We start from the raw sequence: 23,402 nt of genomic DNA on the forward strand, positions 1-23,402 counted from the left end.
AAATTGATAGCTTTGCAGAAGCCCACAGCCTTGAGTCCGATCAATGACTCATTGCAACAAACACTTGAAGGTAAAGCTGTTTGGACAAAAGGGTATACTGTGTGACAAGTGGTGACATACTGCAGCTTCCATGGAGAGATGATTTGCTTATTTCTTACTTTTATTTTTTGTTTTCTTTTGAGGGGGAGGTGGAAAGGGCAGGTGGCAGATATGGAGAGACAGGGAGATGAGTGGGATTGGGGTACTGTTGTGAAATTCACAAAGAATCAAGAAAAAGTCTTTAAAAAGAGAAATTGAACAAAATCTAGGTTCTCTCCAACTTAAAATCCCTGGCTGCTGAAAAAGAGCCAAACATAATTCGGAGACGTGACTAATAGTCTTTTTCACTTTTCTAGTATTACGTAAAAGCTTCTTTCAGATATAATTAACACTAAATCATGAACACGGCTTTGTCTTTTGAAACTATTTAGAATTGATGCTTCCACAAGTCAAGGCCATGTCAACCCTCATAGGGTTGTGAGAAAATGTTTAAGTTCTCTTCATACCCTTGTTGACATGTACTATTTATATGGAGAAATGAGTTGCTCTCTTCCCTGCCCATCTCTTCCTGGTCATTTGCCCAGTGGAACTTAACAAAAAGGCATCTAGGCTACTGAGGGAGTACTGGGCATAAATATTTATTGTTCTTAGTTTTTTTTATGGACACCTCCCGGTAAATGAAAGCTGGGTTATTCATAGAGAGAAGCATTAGTCTACAAAGTATGCTTTATTTTGAGCATTTTCAAAGGTACATTTATGGAGAGTATAAATGAGTAGAGAAGACATCTCCCTCCCTACCCCATTTCTTTAGAATTCTAGAATGACTATAGGTAATGTATCTATTTTAAAATTCTGTATGAATTTTAAGATTTTCTTTTCACTTGAACTGATTATGAACTGTACAAAAACACTGTTAAGTTTATCTGTGTTCTCTAATATATAAGAAAGAAATGAATAGTCAGGACAAAACATTCAAAAATAAACATTTTAATTTATCTAAAATATTTCCTATGTTGCAAGATTTCGATGGTTTGAAAATATTAAGCTGTTTTTATTCAGACATGTTGCACTATATAAATAAAAATGCTTGTTCACTTAATTAACAACAACAACAACAACACCCTATACATTTAAAAAATTTCAGAATGCTTGAAGGAGAGGGTACAGAGCCTCTTTGCTGAGGAACTACTGACAACTGATGATTGCTGAAGGGAAAGTAGGGCCACTTTTTCTTTGGAAAAACTGGCTGCTGGAATGTAGCCCCATGCCACAATGGTTGGCCCATGTTTATGTGAATAAGGGTGATATCAATTGAACTTAGTGGGTTATTAATTTAAAAGTAGATGACTTGAAATTGATAGGGAGGTGTGTTGAAGGTCCTGGAGTCTCTGGAGGAAGGGGATGCATGTGAATGTGACTAATATATATTACATACATCTAGGGAAATGTTAAAAATAAATAAAATACTATTTAAAACTTAATACTATTTAAATAGTACTTTACAAGTTAAATATTTTAGTAAAATTCTATCAAATATATAAGATAGATATGTAGAAAGTTAAATGAAAACCAGTGAGAGTCTAAGCAAATGTAGTGAAAGAACCATGTTGTAATGTAATATAATGTAATGTAATGAAATGAAAAACCCATACACTAAAAGACAAAGTAAGAATCAGGGAGGACACAAAACAAGAAAATTTTGCATTGTTTTTGGTACTACAAACTGACACAGCCAGCTGGAGAACATTTTACTTTGTTTCCTTTTTATTGTTTACTTTTCTCTCCTACAATGTATCCCCACCACAACCTCCCTTGGCTCCTCCTACTCTTCCCTCCAGTTTCCCTTTCCTCCATGTTCATTTCTCCTGTTTCCCTTCAGGAAAGAGCAGGTCTCTAGGGAATGTAGACCAAATCCCATGTAAAAAGACAGAGTAAGACTAGGCACAAACCTGTAGAGGAATTTTAACCTAGCAACATCGCTGCTCTAGCAAGACATCACATCTAAAAATATGATCTGGTGGCTGGAATGCAGACATGCCCTGGATTATAGTATGATCACCCTTAGTATATTCCTGTAATCTCTAAAATGGAGGTAAAGTTAGTTTGTAGAAGGAAGCAGCAATGTTCAAGAGTGAAGTCTAAGTGTTAGACAAAGTAACAAATCAGAGAAAGATTTGACAGAGTGAGTCAGAGATAGGATACACCCAACTCTCACAAGGACAACACAGGAAAGAGCTCTCTTAAGATAGCAGCATAGAAAAACAGGAGGTAGACGGGGAGGGGCAAGAGAAGGGTAAGTGGGAGGGAGAGAGGGAGAGGGAGGAGAGGGAGATTGATTTACTGGGATAGTTTTAAAGTCAGGTAACAGAGGAAGACAGAATGGGCCAGAGAATAAGAATATTAGAACAGATAGCCAGAATTTGTTTGAGGCCAAGCAGAGCAATTCAGTCAGAAGCTGAGAGAAGTCAATTTGAATCACTCATCTTGGACAGGAGTTTGGGCCAGAAGAGCTGAGTTGAAACAGCCAGTCAAGGTTCATAAAGAGCTCAAAATTGTGAGTTTAGTCTGTAGTAAGCTTCCTAGACAACAATTACATCTGGTGAATAAAAGATACTTTTACATAAACCCTCATATCAAGGCTGGATAAGGCAACCTAGTAGGAGGGAAAAGGTCTCAAGAGCAGGCAAGAGTGTTAGAGACACCTGTACTCCCACTGTTAGGAGTCCCAGAAGAAAAGCAAGCTAATATATTCAGAAGACCTAGCACAGACCTACGCAGGCTCTGTGGTTACTACTTCAGTCTCTGTGAGCTCCCGTCGGTCCTGCTTAGTTTATTCAGTGAGCCATCTTCTCCTGGTGTCCTCAACCCCTCTGACTCCTGCGATCCTTCTCCCCATCTTCTGCTGAGCTCCACCTAATATTTAGGTGACATTCTCTACATCTGCTCCCATTAACTACATGGGGAAATATAGGCATAAATTTTTTCCAACCGACTTTAATAAATGTTCAAATCCCCTCTAGTCCACCACCCATCAGAGATCGTCGAAGAGAAAAGTTCTTGGGCTTTGGGGGAAGTAGACCTGTTTAAAAATAGCTCTTTGGAGGCACGGACAGTCTTCCTTGTCAGGATATCGGCACTTCAGTCCAGTAGCAAACAACAAATGTGAATCAGCAGCTGCGGTCCGGTTTATTTGGTAGTCACCACACACAATCCAGCAAAGGCAGCTCAAACCAGAAGAAACCACAAGGCTACAGAAGCCTCTAATGCCAGAGGAACCACCAGAAGTTCTTTGGTGAATTTCTCTCTATAGCATCACTGCAAGCAGAGCTCAGCAATTTGCTACAAGGCAAACCAATGCGTGTCATTAGCAAAGAATAGCGATGTGGAGCAAAGCAAACCAATGTTGAACTCCCACTGTCTGTCAGGTCATATTTATATTCTATCTGAACATTATGTGTCCTTTCATGTGTTTCTATGGAAAAACATTCTTTCACCTGTGACTGCTTCAGTAAAACATTCTTTCATCCTTGTGCCCCAGCAGAACATCATTTGACATAACTAACTTTCCAAAGAAACCAGAAGCTTACATTTCAAGGAAGCCTCCTGTTGACAATTGGGCTAGGCACCCATATTTGAGTATAGAAGAATATCATTAGAAATCACTTCATGTCTACATTAAGTCTCTGGGCAATCCAGATTCCAGTTCCTGGACATGCAGGCAGTGTTGGGCAGGGGCTCCCTCTAGTGACTTGGGTGTCAAGGAGGTAGGGCCAGTCCTTGGTTGGCTACTCTCCAAAGCTCTTGCCACCATTGCCTCAGTACTGTAGCAGGCAGGAGAGGTTGTAAGTGGAAGGTTTTGGCTGGGTACACTGTTCCAGGCATATCGCATTCTCCTTGCATAGGTACAGAAGATGGTTGGTTCCAGTTCCATAACTTCCATTACTCTGAGTCCTCATTAGGGTCACCCTTATAAGTTTCAAGAAGTTGTACTAGGATTCCACAGTTCTGCCTCCCTCCAAGCCCCCAAAGTTCTTCCGAAGTTCTAGTATCCTTTTTCTATACTCTCTCCCTTTGACCCCTCTGGCCCCTCCTTCCCCAATCTGATCCCTCCTGTTCTCCTCCTGATCTGCCTCCAACCCACCCACAAAATCTATTCTATTTTCCCTTTTCCAGGAGAGCCATGCATTTCTTCTAGAGCCCTCCTTGCTGTTTAGCCTCTCTGTCTGTGAATATAGAATGGTTAACTTTTACAGCTAATGTCCACTTATAAGTGAGTATTTACCAGGTCTTTCTAGGTTTGGGCTACCTCACTCAGAATAATTTTTCCTAGTTCCATATATTTCATGCAAATTTCATGATGGTATTTTCCCCTTCACAGTTGAGATGTGCACAATTGTGTAAATGTACCACATTTTTAAATCCATTATTCTCATAGGATGAGTTGTAGAATTTCTATTTTGTATCTATGACTTATGAACCTGGAGGTTCACTTTTGAAAATATCCTCTCTATTCTGTGAAGTATGTCACTGCTACTTTGATGGAGAGTACATTGAATTTGTAAATTGTTTAGGTAGTGCAGATATTTTAATAAAATTGTACTATCTAAAAAAAAGAAAATACACTGAGCTGAATAAATGCTATTTAGTGATTTTATTGTATCATAGATCTGTGATGCTAGTGACTTATTTGTATTATAGATCTGTGATGCTAAGCACATATTTCTTAGAAATAGTGTTCTCTATTGAACTAAGATACTGTTCAGTTCCACCTCCAATACAAGCATAAAAAATTTGGCTGTTAAACAATACTTAACCAGCCCCCCACCCAGAGCTCTTGGGGAATAAACCACCAACCAAAGAGTATACATAGAGTGACCCGTGGCTCCAGCCACATATGTAGCAAAGGATGGCATTGCCTGGCATCAATAGGAAGAGAAGCCCTTGGTCCTTTGAAGGCTCATTTCCCCAGTGTAGTGGAATGCCAGGTTGTTGAAGTAGGAGGGGGTGGGTGGGAGGGAGGGAATCTTCATAGAAGAAGGGGAAAAGGGAAAGGGGATAACATTTGAAATGCAAATACATAAAATATCCATACATACATAGTATTTATGTAAAAATAACCAGGCAATATGTTTCTAATCTTTTGAGTAATACTTTTTTGTGATTTATAAAAAACACATTTCACTTTACTCCTTAACATTCAAATGCTAAAAGATTCCAAAACAAAATAAGGTCATAAATTTATAAGGGAGATAGGAGAAGTGCCTGGGAAAATTTGGAAGGAAGAAAGGGAAGAAGTGGATGATTTAATTAATTTATAATATAAAAAAATAAGAAAATGAAAAAATCTTTCATGGAATAAGCTTGAGCTCCTGGGTCCCCTTAGGAACTTCATGGTTGCTGGAGGAGAGAGCCTCTTTTCTTCAGGGTTATAGTCAATGGTGGGTTGTCCATGCCCAGCAGATGATCCCACAAACATGTTATATAAACAGATAAATTGGATACAGTGGGTTAAATAAATAAATAAATAACAAATTAAAAAAGACATAGGATTCAGAGGATGATGCTATAATAGGATGTTGAGGGGGTTGAAGGGGATGGTTGAAGGTAGTAAATATGATCATGAAACATTTTATTCAAGTATAGAAACTTTCAAAGAATAGGTAAAATATTACAAAATGAAAAAAGAGCATGCATCTTGTACTCTACAAATGTTTCAAAATAATATCATTTATCTAAAATGCAAAATGTTTCTTATTGAAGAACTATCAACTAGTGATTAGCTCCTACATCAAGACACAGAAGAAGACATGTGCTACAAGATAGCAAGTATTCTAATCATCCATTGAAAGTACAACAGAAGACAACTGGCAAAGGGACACAAAGAAATGCACTAAACGTCAACAAGAATTACTTAGATATATTGACCTGCCTCTGACTTCCTTGAGCTCTGAAAGGAGGGAATTGATGGAGACCTCCCATTTATGGCCAACTCTTTCAAAGTTTCTCATTCTCTGCAGAATGCCTGGCTGTGGGCCTCTGTATCAGTTCCTATCTGCTGCACGAAGTAGCTTTTCTGATAATGGCTAAACAGCAAACTGATACATGATATAGTAGAATAAATACCCTTAGGAGATTTTTTAATCACCACATTTTTTGGCCAGTATTACTTGGTTTCTCTAGGCTATCTTGGCTCAGGTTTTGTCACCCAAATAATGTCAGGAATTGGTTCCATCTCCTGGAGTACATATTAAGTCAAATCAGTCATTGGTTGATTACTCCCACAAGCCTTTGCCCTAGCATATCTTATAGGCAATGAATGCATCATTGTGGGTTTGTGACTGCCTTGGTGTTTATGTTTCTCCTTTGAGAGCATGCAGAGTACCTTCCTGTACCCAAGACAAGGTTTTCCACTCTTTCCATACCCATTCCATACTTATTCAATATAATAGTTGAAGTCTTAGTTAGAACAAAAGACAACTGAAGGTGATCAATATGATACAAATTAGAAAGGAAGAAGTCAAAGTATTTTTATTTGAACATGGTATAGTATACTGACCCCTCAGAAATTAACCAGGAAACTCCTACAGCTAATAAACACTTTTAACAAAGTAGCTGAATATAAAACACAAGTCAATGCCCTTCTACATGAAAATGACAAGAATGACATCACGAAAACAGCACTTTTTAAAATAGCTTCAAATGATATAAAATATCCCGGGGTATCTATAACCGAGCAACAAAACAACTTATACAATACAGTTTTAAGTCACTGAAGAAAGAAATCAAAGTAGATACAAGAAGATGGAAATATTTTTCATGCTCATGGATTGGTGGGGTTTGTTCAGTAAACATGGACATGCTACCAAAAACAATATAGAAATTCACTGCAATTCCCATCACAATTTCAGCACAGTTACTCACAGATCTTGAAAAGACAATTCTCAACTTCATATGTAAAAACAAACAAAAACCTGGGCAGCTTAAACAAATTGAATAAAATAAAGAACTTCTGGAGATATCACCTCACTCATTTCAAGTTGTATTCCAGAACTATAGTAATAAAGACAGCACGGTATTGGAACAGAATAGAGACATTCACTAATGGGATTAATTGAAGACCCAGACATAACTTTAAATAACTATGGACATCTGATTTTGATAAAGAGGACAGAAACACACATGAAAAAAAGACACCATATTCACAAATAGCTCTGGTCAAATTGGATGACTGCAAGTAGAAAAACATAAATAGGTACATACTTATCACACTTCACAGAACAACTACAAACGGATCAAAGACATCAACACAGAGCACTGTATGCTGAGCCTGATGGAAGAAAAACTGTGAATTATTTGGCATAGGATAAGGCATTATATATAGAACACCAGTGGTGCAGGCACTAATATAAACAAGTAATAAATGCGAACTCTTGAAGCAGAAAAACTGTCGTTCAGTCAAAGTAGCAGCCTACAGAATGGAGAAAGATTTTTTTTCCAAACTACGCATCCAACATCCAATATCCAAAATATATAAGGAACTCAAGACACTAGATACCAAGAAAACAAGTAACCAATTAAAAATTAGAGCCTTAAACAGAATTCTCAATAGAGCAAACTCAAATGGTTGAGAAATACTTAAAGAAATAGCCAATTTCCTTAGACATTAGGGAAACGCAAATCTAAAAGATTTTATTTTACATCTGTAAGAATATCTACGATCAACCAAACAAGTTCCAGTTCATGCTGGTGGGGGTACAGAGTAGGCGGAACACTCGCTTGCTGCTGGGAATACAGACTTGTGCAGCTACTCTGAAAATCAATGTAGTGGCTATTTTGGATGATGGGACTCAATATACCTCAAGATCTATTCATACCGCTCCTGGATATATATCTAAATAATACTTCATTCTACCACAAAGACCTTTACTGAACCATAATTATTGATGGTCTATTCATAATAACCAAAAAATATTGAAATAACCTAGATTTCCCTCAACAAAAGAATGGCTTTTAAAAATGTAGTTGATTTACACAATGGAGTATTTACTCAGCTAATAGAAAATCTAGACATATTGCAGATGCCAAGAAGTGCATGCTGACAGTAGCCTGATATAGCTGTCTCCTGAGAGGCTCTGCTGGAGCTTGACAAATACAGAGGCAGATGCTCACAGCCAACCATTGAACTGAGAACGGGGTACCCAATGGAGGAGTTAGAGAAAGGAATGAAGGAGCTGAAGGGGTTTGCAACACCTTAGGAAGAGCAATGTCCACCAACCAGACTCCCCACACCCTCGAGCTGCGAGGGATTAAACCACCAACCAAATAGTACACATAGAGCGACCCATGGCTCCAGCTGCATATGTAGCAGAGGATGGCCTTGTTGGGCATCAGTAGTAGTAGGAGAGGACCTTGGTCCTATGAAGGTTCGATGCCCTAGTATAGGGGAATGCCAGGGCTGGGATTCGGGAGTGAGTGAGTTAGTGAATGCGTGGGTGGGTGGTGTAGCACTCTCATAGAAGCAGGGCTAGAGGGGCTGGGATAGGGGGTTTCCGGAGGGGAAACCTGGAAAGAGGATAACATTTGAAATGTAAATAAAGAAAATATCCAATAAAAGAAAAGAAAAAATGAAAACATGGTATCAACAACATTTGTAAGAAAGTGGATGGGGGCTAGAAAAAAAATCATCCTGAATGAGGTATTTCAGTCTCGGAAAGATGAATATAGTTTGTATATGTGGATAGATTTTTAGCTAGGATAATGAAAACCAAGCTATAAGTCATATAATCAGAGAGGACAGATATAAAGTAAGGGGCTAGAGATAATAAATCTCATTAGGAAAGAAAAATGTAATAGATTTATGGAGGGGAACTGGAACAGGAGGATTACATTAGAGGATAATGGGAAAGGGTATTGTGGGAAAGAATATGGGGATAGATGACTAAAATTCAGTGGCATTTGAGGGGCAGTATGGAAATCCAGTACAGTAGAAACTTCCTAAATATACACAATTTTTATACAGTATTAAAACTGATATTCCAGAAGCTGTTTAATTGATTCATGTCTCTCATTTACTGCATACGCACACTTATGTAAATAGCAGAGTGTTATTAACGTATAACTACAGAGTTCTTAAAAAAACATCTCCATGGTAACTGAAATCTCTGTGAAATTCCATATTCTAGTTCAGATTATTGTCAACAAACATTTTCTAATTTAGACATTTCTTCCTCATATTATGAGACACCTTGAGTGAGATTCACATATAATAATTGAGATAAACTTTAAATTTCTTTCCATGATTCACATATACATTAAACAGGCCAGATGAAAATTCAACTTCTGCTCTCTGTTATTTTTCTGTGCTTCACATTTCTTTCCCCAGGTATTTATTTGTCTTTTGCATAGTAAATTTAGAAGCCCCGAATTACTGTCAACAGGAAACAGGAAAAAAATGGGATTTGTGTTTTAAATACTTTGCCATTATTTTAATGAAAATAATCTTCTTCAACTTGTTGGAAACTCCAGTTGGGATTATAGTTGAGCCTCATTATTGTCATGATTTTATCTGAAGTTGAATTTTGGTTAGTGCTGCAGTCACAGAGAGAAGGGAAATAAGCATTTATAGAACTTGGCCAGAAATTCGCTGTACTCAGGGCCCGGAAGAGGGGATCTAGAACTAGAGGCACCTTGCAGTGAGGGCACGTGAGTGCGTCTTCCTCATAGCCTGCCTTGCTCAGAAATAAGGAAGTAAACCATTAGTCATTTACATAAAAAGTCAGGACAGGTCCCTTTATTCCCAGTGATATTATTTTTATTTATTTATTTATGAAACATACCTCTCATTGCCTCTGAGAGGTTTCGGTCTCCAAGGAGTTCAGATGTTTGTGTGCTTCCTTTTAAGGAGGATGCTTACCACATAAAATTCCAGCTGCACTTAGAGTTCGTGGGGATGGAAGTACCCTGGGTCACGTGAACCAGCTCATCTGGCAAGCTTCGCTAAAGTCTGACGTTTTCCTAAGGAGTTGTTGCATTGTGATCATTTATTGACCTTTAGTTTGATGGGGGGTGGCGGTGATATAAGTAGAAAGGAATGAGAAAGGAAAGCTAACTGACCATGGAAAACTATCTGCGAGACAAGAATGTAACAAGGTGAGCATTTACCCAGACTCAGTCTACACTGATGAAGGTTCTATAAATCTTGTCGTTAAACACTTGTATGAAGGATGTGGGACTATATCTTTGCAACTGTCAGTGGTGTCTCTGTGCATTTTTCATTCACTTTATCACTTTGTATATTGTAATAGCTTTAGTAAATGCTTGTTTTGAATATGTTAATCAACGCACAATTACACATATTTATGAACTACAGAATATCTACAAATACAGACAATGTGTAATGATCAGATTAGAATAATTGACATACTATCAACTCACATCTGATCACTTCTTGTTGTTGAATATAATTAAAACCTTTTCTGTGGCCATTTTGAAATAATTAATTATTGACAATCGAATCACCTCACTATTTTATTAATTAACATTAAATAGTTTTTGTATTCATTCTCAGCCCCGTTATCTTTCTTGAATCCGCATCCTGGCCCACCTCCCTTTCCAACTGCCAAATTTTAATTTCAGTTCTGCCATTTTCTATTAGATTTGGAATCTTTAAATAAGGAAATGGAGTGGAATGTGGACATAAAATGAGGGAAAATGGTGAACAAAATAGTTAATTTCTTGATGTTATGTGGAAAATATAGTTTGTCTCTCTTTTCATGCTTTGTACCTCTAGTATTTCTAACATCTCCTGTATTCAAATTTCTATTATTTTGATTTTTCCCTCTATAATGTAGTTTCAGGACATACTATTCTGATGATACTTTCATTGTAATTTCTTAAATAGTTATTTGGATATATTTGTTAAATATATAGGAAAAACATAGTATATTCCTGCAATCAAGACGTTTGAGCTACTGTTTCACATCTTAATAGTTCCTAAGTTAGAGAGTGGTTGTGTGGTTCACCTGAATCTCATCCTCTTTTTCAATTTTTTCCATAAGCATTATTTTTTATAAGATTATAGAGATGAAATAGAACAAATACTGTACCTTTTCTGGCACAAACATTTAATTCATATTGGTGAAAATTTAGAAAATTGTTTAAACCCCAAAAGTATATCATATACTACCAAGAAAAAAGACCTAGAGTGTGTTTATTTTCATACTTTTTCTATGTGAACTATGTGTAGTCTATATAAAGCTAGATCAATTAGTGACTTGAATTACATAAAAGTAATTATTTAATATATTACAATATCATTTTGCACACATATGACAGGTAGACTCCCCAAATATAAAGGAAACTTCTCTACTATTTTATTAATTAAGGCTTCTACCATTTGATTTTAAAATATTTGAATAAATAATCTTTTAAGGAAAATGAAATTATGACTGAAAGCTGTGTGGTGTAGTGCTCAGGATCATTGATATTGGAGAAAAGCCATTCAAACTCAAATTACTACCTTACAACTGTAAGGATGACCATATTTGAAAAATAAATAAGAATAAATATTAATATGCATCAAGGTTAATTTTGAACCCTGGTACATTTGGAGGGATGAGAAAATGGTACAAACAATTATGCTATTTATTATGGAGGCTCCTCAAAAATAAAACAGAAGTAACGTATAATCTAGCATTCATGAGTATATACTCAAAAAGACTTGAAAACAAATTGCGTGATATAGAAAACACAAAATAGCATCTTTCATAAAATAAATATTGGCAAGCCTATCAATATCACCAAACTGTAAACAATTGCCAAGATGCTAAAGCACAGTGAGTGTTTAACAACAGGAACATATAAAAAGGAATGTCATAGAATAGAATGTTTATTGTAAGCTCAAAATTATTTAAATCTAAACAAGCAGAAATCCTACAACTGGCAAAAAATTCAGCAGGGTGGATGAACTATGGTTTCATTATGGTAAGTGATGTAAGCCGGTCTGAGAGGGATGAACTGTGTATGACCCATAGGTATTGGGTCTGTAAAATCACCAAACATAGAGAAACATACAATAGGCTGGACTAAGAGTCAGAGCAAGGAAAAACCTCTAATTAATGTGCATATAACTTCATTTGTAAAAGTATAACAAAGTCAAAGAATCTAATATTAAACATGGTGTCTATAAATAATAATATGTTCTACACTTAGATTTTATTAAGTGTTATTACCTGAAGAAAGCGACAATAGCATTTCTGGAACACCAAGAATGAGAAATATTCAATATTTGTATATTGTATAATATAAAGAGATTTATAGTCAAGATTTTGGGGAGTGTGATGGAAATAATGTCACTGACCACACAGAGCCTGGTTTCAAGCAGAAGCCAGTTTGTGTCTTTATGACCCATTGAATAAGTATTGGGGAAGAAATGCACTGAAATATTGTGGTCAAAATGTAAGAATATTGCTTTTTCAAATTGGAGTAAGCTTAGCCATAGATGATGATGATGATGATGATGATGATGATGATGTGTGTGTGTGTGTGTCTGTGTGTGAGAGAGAGAGAGAGAGACAGAGACAGAGAGAGACAGAGAGAGACAGAGAGACAGAGAGACAGAGGGACTGGCAGGCATAGACAGAGAGACAGAAAAAGAGAAAAAGGCTGACAGAGACAGAGACTGAGAGACAGAGTAACAGAGAGAGACAGAGAGACAAAGAGACAGAAAGAAAAAAGGAGACAAAGAGAATAAAGAGTGATATCTACATGTTCGAAGGATTATGAGTATATACTACAGTTTCAGGCTATATTTGAGTGAAAAAACAACTAATTATAAGTGTGTAAAGGACATTAATATTGCTTATTTTATATTGTAATAAATAGGATGAAAAGATGCTGAAAGTTAGGAAGTGCGGAATTCAGTTATGACATGAAAAAATGTTCAAATATAACTACTTACAAAAGAAATTTAGAAAAAAAACTACATGACACAGCAAAGACTTTTATAGTTCAGGTGGTCCCATAGAGACTTCAAGTGATCGCAGTTTGTAATATTTTCTTAGATCAGAAAATTTAGAAGAAAAGATTGTGTGGAGTTTCTGAACTGAGTTTTAAATAGACAAAGCTGATAGGTGGGTGAAAAGATTAGACAACGAAAAAAAAAGGCAACGATTTGATATGGAATGAAAATATTTTGGAAAAATGGAAGAAGTAGAGTTGTTAGGAAATGTGTAATTTGTCTTACAAGGTAAGTCCTCCACACTGAGGAGGGCAGGGACCTGTTTAGAGAAGTAAAGAAGAAAGCCTTAAGTGGACCAGGAAAGGTTGGGGTGAGGCATAGGAGAGGCACCTAGACTGTAAGAGTTCAAATGTGTAATGAGTGAGTCAGCTTATAAGAAGAGGGGAAAACTGTCAAGGTGAGTGGCTGAGCAAGGGGGAGGCAAGGCAGAAAATTAATGTCAGATCCTCTTGTTGCAGAATGTTAAAATAGAGATAGTATTGCATATGTGTGTGTGTGTATACACATATACATGTATTCATAAATGATAGATTTCCCTTTCATTGACTGTGCAAGGCATTCTCTACACATTTGCATTTAATCTTTCTGTGCATTAGAATATTCTGCCACACCTCCATAATAGAAATAGCACATAAAGTGATTCAATTATGATTTCACATACTCATCTGAAGTCAAGCTGGTGCTATTACTTTTACTTGTGATAAACCAAGCTCCTAATTTCACCTTCTCTCTTGAGCTATTTTTAGCATTCTATCACAAAATCAATTGCTAACATCCCTTCAACCATATCTAATATATTCAAAGCAACTATACATTTTTAGTTGAAATATAAACACCTTAATGCTGATTATATAATTTATGTATTTCCTTATTGGCTTCCTCTATTAGGTTTCAAGCCTTCAAATCATTTAGTGCAATCTCTACGAGTCAGTATGAAAACTTTTCCGAAGATAGAGGAAAATAACACTCATTAAATTCTCAGAAAGGCTGTATATTACAACAATTGATACTTCCAAAACTTCTTTAATGTATAAAACTTAACCCCCCTCCAATACAAATGCAAGAGTCATCTTTGTGCGTGAATATCTGGCCTTTGGCCTTTGTCTTTGTAGCCCATTAGTCCTTGAAAAAAGTAATTTAATTTCCTTTATATATAAGTACGAAGAGGTGCAGTAAATTACTTTTTGAGGTAATATAATAACAGATGGACTTAAGTATTTATGAGACAGTTATTTCTTGGTGGACTTTGCTATTATGAAAGGTAAAACATTGTTATCTAATTCTACAGAACTAAATGACCTTGGATAGCTGGTGCACAGCATAAGGAATCGTAAGGACAATAGAAGCATGGTCCCTCCCAATCACACACAATTCCACCCCTACTTTTTTCTTCTTCTTGGAATTCCAGGGCTGGAAGATGTACATATATGGATTGGATTTCCATTTTTTATTGTGTATTTGACTGCTCTTCTGGGAAATATTACAATTATTTCTGTGATTCAGACTGAACGCAGTCTTCATCAGCCCATGTTCTACTTCCTATCCCTTCTGTCATCTATTGACCTTGGTTTGTCCACATCCACTATCCCCAAGATGCTTGGAATCTTCTGGCTCAATTTTAAAAAGATATCATTTGATGGCTGTGTTATCCAGATGTTCTTCATCCATCTGTTTACAGGTATGGAGTCAGCTGTGCTTTTGGCCATGGCCTATGATCGCTACGTGGCCATCTGTAATCCTCTTCATTACACAATGGTGCTGACAAACAAGGTAGTATTCATCAATGCTTGGCTTGTCCTCCTGAGACCCTTAGTCATTGCAATTCCCTTTATTGTGCTCATCCTGAGATTACCCTTCTGTGGACATCAAGTTATTCCACACACATACTGTGAGCACATGGGCATTGCCCGCCTGTCCTGTGCCAGCATCAAGGTGAACATCATTTATGGTTTGTGTGCCATTTCTAACCTGTTTTTGGATATTGTAGCAATCATCCTCTCCTATGTCCAGATCCTCCATGCTGTCTTCCGCCTACCTTCCAGGGATGCTCGACTAAAGGCTCTCAGCACCTGTGGCTCTCATGTCTGTGTCATGCTTTCCTTCTATACACCAGCATTTTTCTCCTTTATGACTCACCGATTTGGCCGAAATATTCCTCGATACATCCATATTCTTCTTGCCAACCTTTATGTTGTCATTCCTCCTGCTCTCAATCCTGTTATTTATGGTGTTAGAACTAAGCAAATAAGAGAGAGGGTAGTTATGACCATCAGAAATAAACTATAAACATTGCATGTTTGAAGTTAAGTTTTTACATGAAAAAGAGACCTATCTTTCCAAGCTCTAAAATAAAATTATGTATCTGGGAGAATACACTATCTGATATGCAAATATATGAAGCATTTTATTTGTAGTTAAGAGAAAAATAAGCTCTAAGTTTTTAATATAGACAATAGCTTCACCCAACATATCAAAAATGTCCATGGTAGTATGATAAAATAGCATTTATATGAAGAATAATATAAACATAGTAGAAATGATTGGCATAATAGTATTAAAGAATAAATACATGAGCAACAATCAGTTTTCAAACCTTGTTTTTATGTTAATTCTTTCTTTTGTGTGTATATGTGTATTTGTGTATGTTTCTATGTATGTGTACATATGTACTTAGGTACATGTTCACATGTGTTGATGCCAAAAGTTGATGCCTGGTGTCTTTCTTGATAACCCTTAATTTTTGAGATATGGTCTCTTTTTTAAACTGGTACTCCTTAATTTTGCAAGGGTGGCTCCCAATGAGCTCTTGGAATGTTCATGTCTTTGTTTGACCCATGTCAGTGCTAAAGTTATAGATATATGTTACTACAAGAGACTTTTACACGGATGCTGGAGTTCTAAGATAAGAACCTTGTACTTTCACAGTCAGTCATCTCTCTAGACCTCAAACTTGTTAATTCTTATTTCTGCAATGCAGAACAAAGACTGCTTAGTAATGCTTTTTGTCACCAAAGAAGCTCCAGTGGTAACCTGGTGTGGAATTATGTACAGAGGATTAAGATATGGGAAACCAACAGATAAAGACACACAGTAAATACTGCAATCTGAGGGGATAAAAACTTTACACATGGGAAGTTGGCTAAAGAACACACAGTCTTTTTATGAAGTATTAAAGATTTGTGTGTGCGTGCGTGTGTGTGTGTGCGTGCGTGTGTGCGTGTGTGCGTGCGTGTGTGTGTGTGCGTGCGTGTGTGTGTGTGTCTGTACGTGTGTGTGTGTGTGTCTGTGTGTGTGTGTGCGTGCGTGTGTGTGTGTGTCTGTGCGTGTGTGTGTGTGTCTGTGCGTGTGTGTGTGCGTGCGTGTGTGTGTGTGTGTGTCTGTGCGTGTGTGTGTGTGCGTGCGTGTGTGTGTGTGTCTGTGCGTGTGTGTGCGTGCGTGTGTGTGCGTGCGTGTGTGTGTGTCTGTGCGTGTGTGTGCGTGCGTGCGTGTGTGTGTGTGTCTGTGCGTGTGTGTGCGTGCGTGTGTGTGTGTGTGTCTGTGTGTGTGTCTGTGTGTCTGTATACCATGTAGATTTAGACATTTACAATAGAGAGAGAAAGGAATTGGATCTTCTAGTTCTAAGTTAGAAGGGTATAGGACACATGGTATGTATGTGCGCTGGAGGTGGAATTCTTGGCTTTTGAAGGCCTTAAACAGCATTCCGGAAGTCTATCACACGTGTAAAGTAGGCTTTCTCCTAACAGAATAAAGGAACAACCATAGTACAAGGTAACAGAAGTGAAGGTTAAGACCAAAGACCAAAGTTGGAAGCTGCATTGCACTCATGACAGCATATGACAGCTGTGCACTGATTCAGTGTTAGGAACTGAGGGTCAGATTGGAGATTGAAGGACAAGAGAAACAACCCCACACAATCGGTGTCCAGAGAAATGAAACCAAGTAAGAGTGACAGTGTTAAATAAAATAAAATAACCCCTAAATATAAAACAACATGCAGATTGTTCTTCAGCTGTACTTTTATATAAATAGTTAATGATTGAATAAGTGGTTAAAATATACTATATAGTTTGCCCATAAATTGATAAAATTGGCTTCTCTATATGCATTTTAATAACTATCATATAGAATATATGACATCAATGTCTATGGTATATGAGGATAATTAGGATCTTATAACTGAATAAAATACCATTATTCTAGTAAGTAATTTAGAATGTAAAACTTTGACATTAAAATTTTAGAACAAAAGTATATGTGTACACTTTATGTATAATAATAGGCACAATGTAATACAAGAAACAAAATTGACTCTGAGGGGTAAAGGTAAGAAATATCAACTCAATATGTCATGGAATTAAGAAACAGATGCAGATACAGCCAACCATCAGATTGAGCCTGGGGACCCTAATGGAAGAACTAAGGGAAGGACTGAAGGATCTGAAGGGGGTTACAACCCTATAGGAAGAACAATATCTCTGTTCTTTTCAACTTCTGGAATGGATACAGAAAATGTGGTACATATACACAATGGAGTACTGCTCAGCTATCAGAAACAATGACTTCATGAAATCCATAGGCAAATAGATTGAACTAGAAAATATCATCCTGAGTGAGGTAACCCAATTGCAGAAAAACACACATGGTATGCACTCACTGATAAGTGGATATTATCTCAAAAGCTCGAATTACCCAAGATACAATCCACAGACCACATGAAGTTCAAGAAGAAAGACGACCAAAGTGCAGATACTTTACTCCTTAAAAGGGGGGACAAATATATTCATAGAAGGGGATAAGGAGGCAAAGTTTGGAGCAGAGACTGAAGGGATGGCCATTCAGAACTTACCCCATATGGGTATACAGCCACCAAAACTAGATAAGATTGATGAAGCTAAGAAGTGAATGCTGACAGGAACCAGAGATATAGCTGTATTCTTAGAGGCACAGCCAAAGCATGTCAAATGTAGAGGTGAATGCTAGCAGCAAATCATTGAACTGAGAATGGGACCCCTGTTGGAGGAATCAGAGAAAGGATTGAAAGAGCTGAAGGGGCTTTCAACCCCATAAGAACAACAATGCCAACCAACCAGAACTCCCAGGGACTAAACTACTAACCAAATACTGTACATGGACTGACCCATGGCTCCAGCTGTATATGTAGCAAAGAATGGCCTTGTTGGGCACTAATGGAAGGAGAAGCCCTTTGTCCTGCCAAAGCTGGACTCCCCCAGTGTAGGGGAATGTCGGGGGTGGGTGGGAAGGGGGGATGAATGGGGAAGGGAACACCCTTATAGAAGAAGGGGATGGAGATGGGGTAGGGGGCTTATGTCTGGGAATGGGGAAAGGGAATAACATCAGAAATGTAAATAAAAAATATCCAATAAAAGATTAAGAAAAAAAAGAACAATATCAACTAACCATGCAGACTACCCAGAGTTTCTAAAGACTAAACCACCAAACAAAGAATACACATGGAGGGATCATGTATCAAGCTACATGTGCAGCAGAGGATGGCCTTATCTGGCATCAATGGGAGGCCTTTGATCCTGTGGAGGCTTGATGCCCCAGTGTAGGGGGATACTAGAGCGGTGAGGCAGGAGTGGGTGAATGTATGGAGTAGCATCCTCATAGAGGCCAAGGGGACGGGGAATGGGATGGGGGAATTTGTGGAGGTGAAACTGGGAAGGTTGATATCATTTGAAATGTAAATGAACAAAATGATTTTAAAAAAGAAGCATGAAAACAATGAAAAAAACGAATATTGCTAAGGAGATAGCAGGTAGTATTTTCTGACCAGTTAAGTTTTTCGGAATTATACTTGGTACTTTGGGTTGCTCACTTTTTGAGTCAAGATTCAGATTTTAAGCATTGTACACAGTCCTTTACCTCTCATATTCTCTCTGTCTCTCTGTCTCTCTCTGTCTCTCTCTCTCTGCTTCTCTCTCTCTCTCTCTCTCTCTCTCTCTCTCTCTCACACACACACACACACACACACACACACACGCAACACAGAGAGAGAGAGCAATAACAATAAAAGATAAAGGCTATCAATTTGAGAGTGTTGCAAAGGAAGACAGCTGAATTTTCCTGGTGGACTAGAGGTGGGAGGGGGCCAGGAGGATCAGGTTGGGGGAGGGATGGAGAGAGAGAACAGGTAGAGAGCAGGGAGAGACAGCTGGAAATGGGAAGCATTGGGGGACAGTGGTGTGGAACCCTAGTGCAGTGGAAACTTCCTGGAATCTATCTCCCTAGTAAGGATGCCTAGTAATGAAAAATATGGAGTTTCAACTGTCCATCTTTTGTAGCCAGGCAAGGTTTCCAGTGGTGAGATTGGGTTACATTCTGTTGAGTTGTTAGCCAAGGGAATTCTATGGAGAATCCTAAATAACCCAGACTGATGTAGGTCAGAAAATCACTCCACAAAAAATAGGGCCTGTTCCTGAAAAGAACATTTTTTTATTAATCATTTTATTCATTTATATTTCAAATGATATCCCCCTTCCCAGTCTCCCCTCTACAAACACTCTGTCCTCTTTCCCTTCCCCTTTACTTCTGTGAGGGTGTTCTCCAAGCCACTCAACCACTCCTACCTCACCACTCATGTATACCCCTATGCTGGGGCATCAAGCCTTCATAGGATCAAGGGCCTCCCCTCCCACTGATGCCAGATAAGGCCATCAATTGCTACATATGTAGCTGGATCCATGGATCCCTCTGTGTATACTCTTTGGTTGGTTTAGTCCCTAGGTACTGTGGGTGGTCCAGTTCATTGATACTGTTCTTCCTATGGGGCTGCAATCCCCTTCAGCTCCTTCAGTTCCTCCCCTAGCTCTTCCATTGGGGTCTCCAGGCTCAGCCCGATGGTTGGCTGTATCTGCATTTTTATTTGTCAGGTGCTGGCAGAACCTCTCAGGGGACAGTCATACCAAGCTCCTGTCAGCAAGAGGTTCTTGGTGTCAGCAATAGTGTCTGGGTTTGGTGTCTGCAGATGGGATGGATGCACAGGTGGGGTGGTCTCTGGACGGCCTTTCCTTCAGTCTCTGCTCCTTTTTTGTCTTGTCTTTCTTTTGAATAAGAACAATTGTGTGTTAAACTTTTTTGATGGGGGCATCATTGAGCATAGAGGGGTCAAGTTGGTGCCTTGCATGGATCCTTCACCCCTACATTTTTGTCTTTGGGGCTTGAGAAGATACCCGTAGAGAGAATCTTTTGTGCAAGGTGTGAAAGCTTTACCTAGTTATTTGTCTATGAGCTAAGGCAGGAAATAGGGAGGTGGAAGTTCTGAAAAAGAGGATTCTGGGATAGAGTTGGAGGGGCGGGAGATTTTGCTGAACACTGATGGAAATAGGTGCATGAAACTGAAGAGAGAGAACTAAATACACTGCAGGACTTAGAATCAAATAAGTGGTATAAAGTAAAGTAAGCCAGAGAATGAGCAAAACCCTATGGCTTAAGCATTTATTCGTAATTAATTATGTGTCAGGGTCATTATTTTGGAAACTTGGGTGGAAGTAGAAAAGCCAACATTTATAGGTATCCTATAGGCTATGGAAAGAGAAACCTGGACACTAATCCAACCATGAAACCCTCTGTCTACATTACATCCTACCTACACAATGTGCTCAGGTAACGGTGGCATAGAACTTGTGAGAGCACCCAAAAAAAGTTTAGTTTAACTTGAGCCCATCCAGGAGAAGGAGACCATACCTTACACTGTCTAGATGGCCAGGAACCAGAGACTAGAAAACCCAGAGAACTAGGGTACAACTAAACATAACTGGCAAAAACCAAACCAAACCAAACCAAACCAAACCACCAAACAAACAAACAAACAAACAAACAAACAAACAAACAGAAACCCACCACAACCAAAAACCAAAACCAAAACCAAAAAAACCCCAACAAACAATCAAAGGACTCTTAATGATACTCCATAGATTGCTATCTCATATAGGCATCATCAGAGAAGATTCATCTGGCAGCAGATGGGAAGGGGTACAGAGAACCACATCCAGACAATATTCACACAGTGTCTAAATTGAAGCTCTCTCTCATATCTGAGATTGGGGGACCATATGGAAGAGGGAGAGGAAATGTTGTAGGAGCCAAAGGGGATGGAGAACACCAGGAGAATATGGTCCACCATAACAATTAAGCAGGGCTCACATGGGCTCACAGAGACTGAAAGCAGCAAGCATGGCCTACATAGGTCTACACCAGATTCTCTGTATATGCTATGGCTATTAGCTTAGGGGTTTAGTGGGTCTCCAACCACTGGGACCAGGTATATCTCTGAGTCTTTTGCCTGTTCTTAAGACTCCTTTCCTTCTATTAGGTTGCCTTGTCCAGTCTCAATACAAGGGCTTTTACCTTGTCCTGTAACTTGTTTTGTCCTGTTAGAAAGTCATCTCTTGGATTTTCTCAAGAGGAAATGGAAGGAAAGTAGGTCTGGGGGATTGGGAAGCAGGGGGTTATTCAAAAGGAATGGAGGGAAACTGTGGTCAGGATGTATTGTATGAAAGAAGAATTATTTTCAATAAAAAATAAGAAAATATTTTAAAATACTTTAGAAATAAAACAAAAGCTTTAGATTTTGGGATGATGGTTTCAGGTAAATTTTCATCATCTCCCTGATATGACTTAATGTAGCAATATAGTATAAATAAGAAATCAGATATTAAGAAAATTTTAGGAATGAGCATATTATATAATTCAAAATGGAATTATAAAACACTGTATATTGCTTTGATGTCAGAAAAATACATAAAATGACAAGGAAATGTTTGAAAATGTGGCTCCAAATACAAAAGATTATGATTAAAATAACTATAGAAATTAAAGGGCATAAGAGCTATAAATAAAAGTTAACTACATAAAAAGTGATGCTCCTTTGAAGCAAAACTCAAAAGAGATTCCAGGTTTTGAAACTGTAGAATTCCGATGGCGTGATACAGCTCTCAGATACACTCAGTCCCTGAACAGACTGAGCTAAACTGGTTTCTCAGGGGAGTTCCCTTCTCTTCATAAAGTCTACACCTAGAGAAGCCTGTAAACTGGAATCCAGGGCTACCTGCCACTGTGGGAAGAGGCAGCACTTTGTCCTTCTCAATCAGGGAGCCCAGGTCTTGGGCCTGTGTTGTGCCTCCCACTAAAATGTCTTACAGCAGGTGAGTCGATCCCACACTGTGGATGCAGAGAACTTAATGGAGAGCATATCAGGTGGTCCTAGTTATAGGTGCAATAGAGCTAAAAGTGTTATCTCACTTTGTTCCAGCTTTTGTTATAGAAAAGAAAGCTGTAGAAAAGGCAGGGTAGAGTCCTCTCTGACAAGGGCCTGGTGTCCAGAGCCCCAGTCAATGTTGAGTCTTAGTGATATCTTGAATAGACTTGGGATATCTTTAATGGAGAACCTCCTAAATATGATGGCTCTAATCTATGCATTAAAATATGTTAATGGGGCAAATTCTGAAAGGTTGTTAGTGAATTTCCTTCTGAGTGTAGTTTGTGTGAAAAAGTGCCAATTTGAGCCAGTCTTATTTTGTTTAAATAGAATCATGACTTTCATACCTGTTACTGGTTTCACGATGTAATTTAGGAGATCTATCAATTTATCCTGGAAAGGATTTTTTCCTAAGTAAGTGTCCATAAAGGATTCTTAAATGATTGTTCCATTCGTCACCTGACTAAATAGACAATCTGTGATTTGAATGATGATTTAAAGTACTGGTTCCTAATCTAACTGGCCATCTTTGATTTCAACCTATACAGAATGGTGTGGACTCAGTTCACACAGTGAAATTTTGTCTGCATAATTGGTATGGTTTTCTTGCAAATAAGGTATTATAACTGGAACCATGTCCATGGATAACAATAATGAAAATGTGTTCCCTCCTAGTGTGAACAAAGCCTTGCATTAAGGCATTTTATTCAGTCTCCTGCATGCAGCCATGTTGATGATATTATTAAGGTCACAGCCTTTACATATAAAGAAAGGAAGATGTGGGAAATAATTTGTCTAAGGCCATTAATAAGTGGGAAAGTGAAGTTGTAAATGTGTCTGTTCCTGACCCAAACAGTGTGGCCATCCACCATAAATAATAGCTGCTCAATCAGGTTGGTGGAGTAAAAGAACCTATGTGAATATAGAGACCATAAGTGGGTAAGACAGAATGGATCAGAAAGAGTTAGTGGGAGGATATCTGAAATCATGAGATCTTCAAGTAATTGCTTGCCTATAGCACTGTTGAGAAACGTGTATACTGAAGGAGGAATGTGAGACGATGTTGCTTTAATTTGTAGAGACAACATCAATCAATGGCTAATGAACTCCAAATACTGTGGAGCC

The 23,402-nt window shown here is 38.1% G+C and overlaps 1 protein-coding gene across 1 annotated transcript; it reads left to right on the forward strand.

Annotated features, from left to right (window-relative positions):
• Positions 1-14,404: 14,404 nt before the first annotated feature.
• Positions 14,405-15,343, forward strand: Or52e51 (olfactory receptor family 52 subfamily E member 51). The gene has a single exon (NM_001000747.1). The coding sequence runs from the start codon at positions 14,405-14,407 to the stop codon at positions 15,341-15,343; it is 939 nt and encodes a 312-aa protein (NP_001000747.1).
• The last annotated feature ends 8,059 nt before the right edge of the window (positions 15,344-23,402 follow it).

Source organism: Rattus norvegicus, chromosome 1 (assembly GCF_036323735.1).
Source record: "Rattus norvegicus strain BN/NHsdMcwi chromosome 1, GRCr8, whole genome shotgun sequence".
Classification (NCBI taxonomy): domain Eukaryota; kingdom Metazoa; phylum Chordata; class Mammalia; order Rodentia; family Muridae; genus Rattus; species Rattus norvegicus.

Bases quoted from the DNA above. Each gene is read 5' to 3' on its own strand.
- Or52e51 (NM_001000747.1), top strand. From the start codon at position 14,405: ATGGTCCCTCCCAATCACACACAATTCCACCCCTACTTTTTTCTTCTT.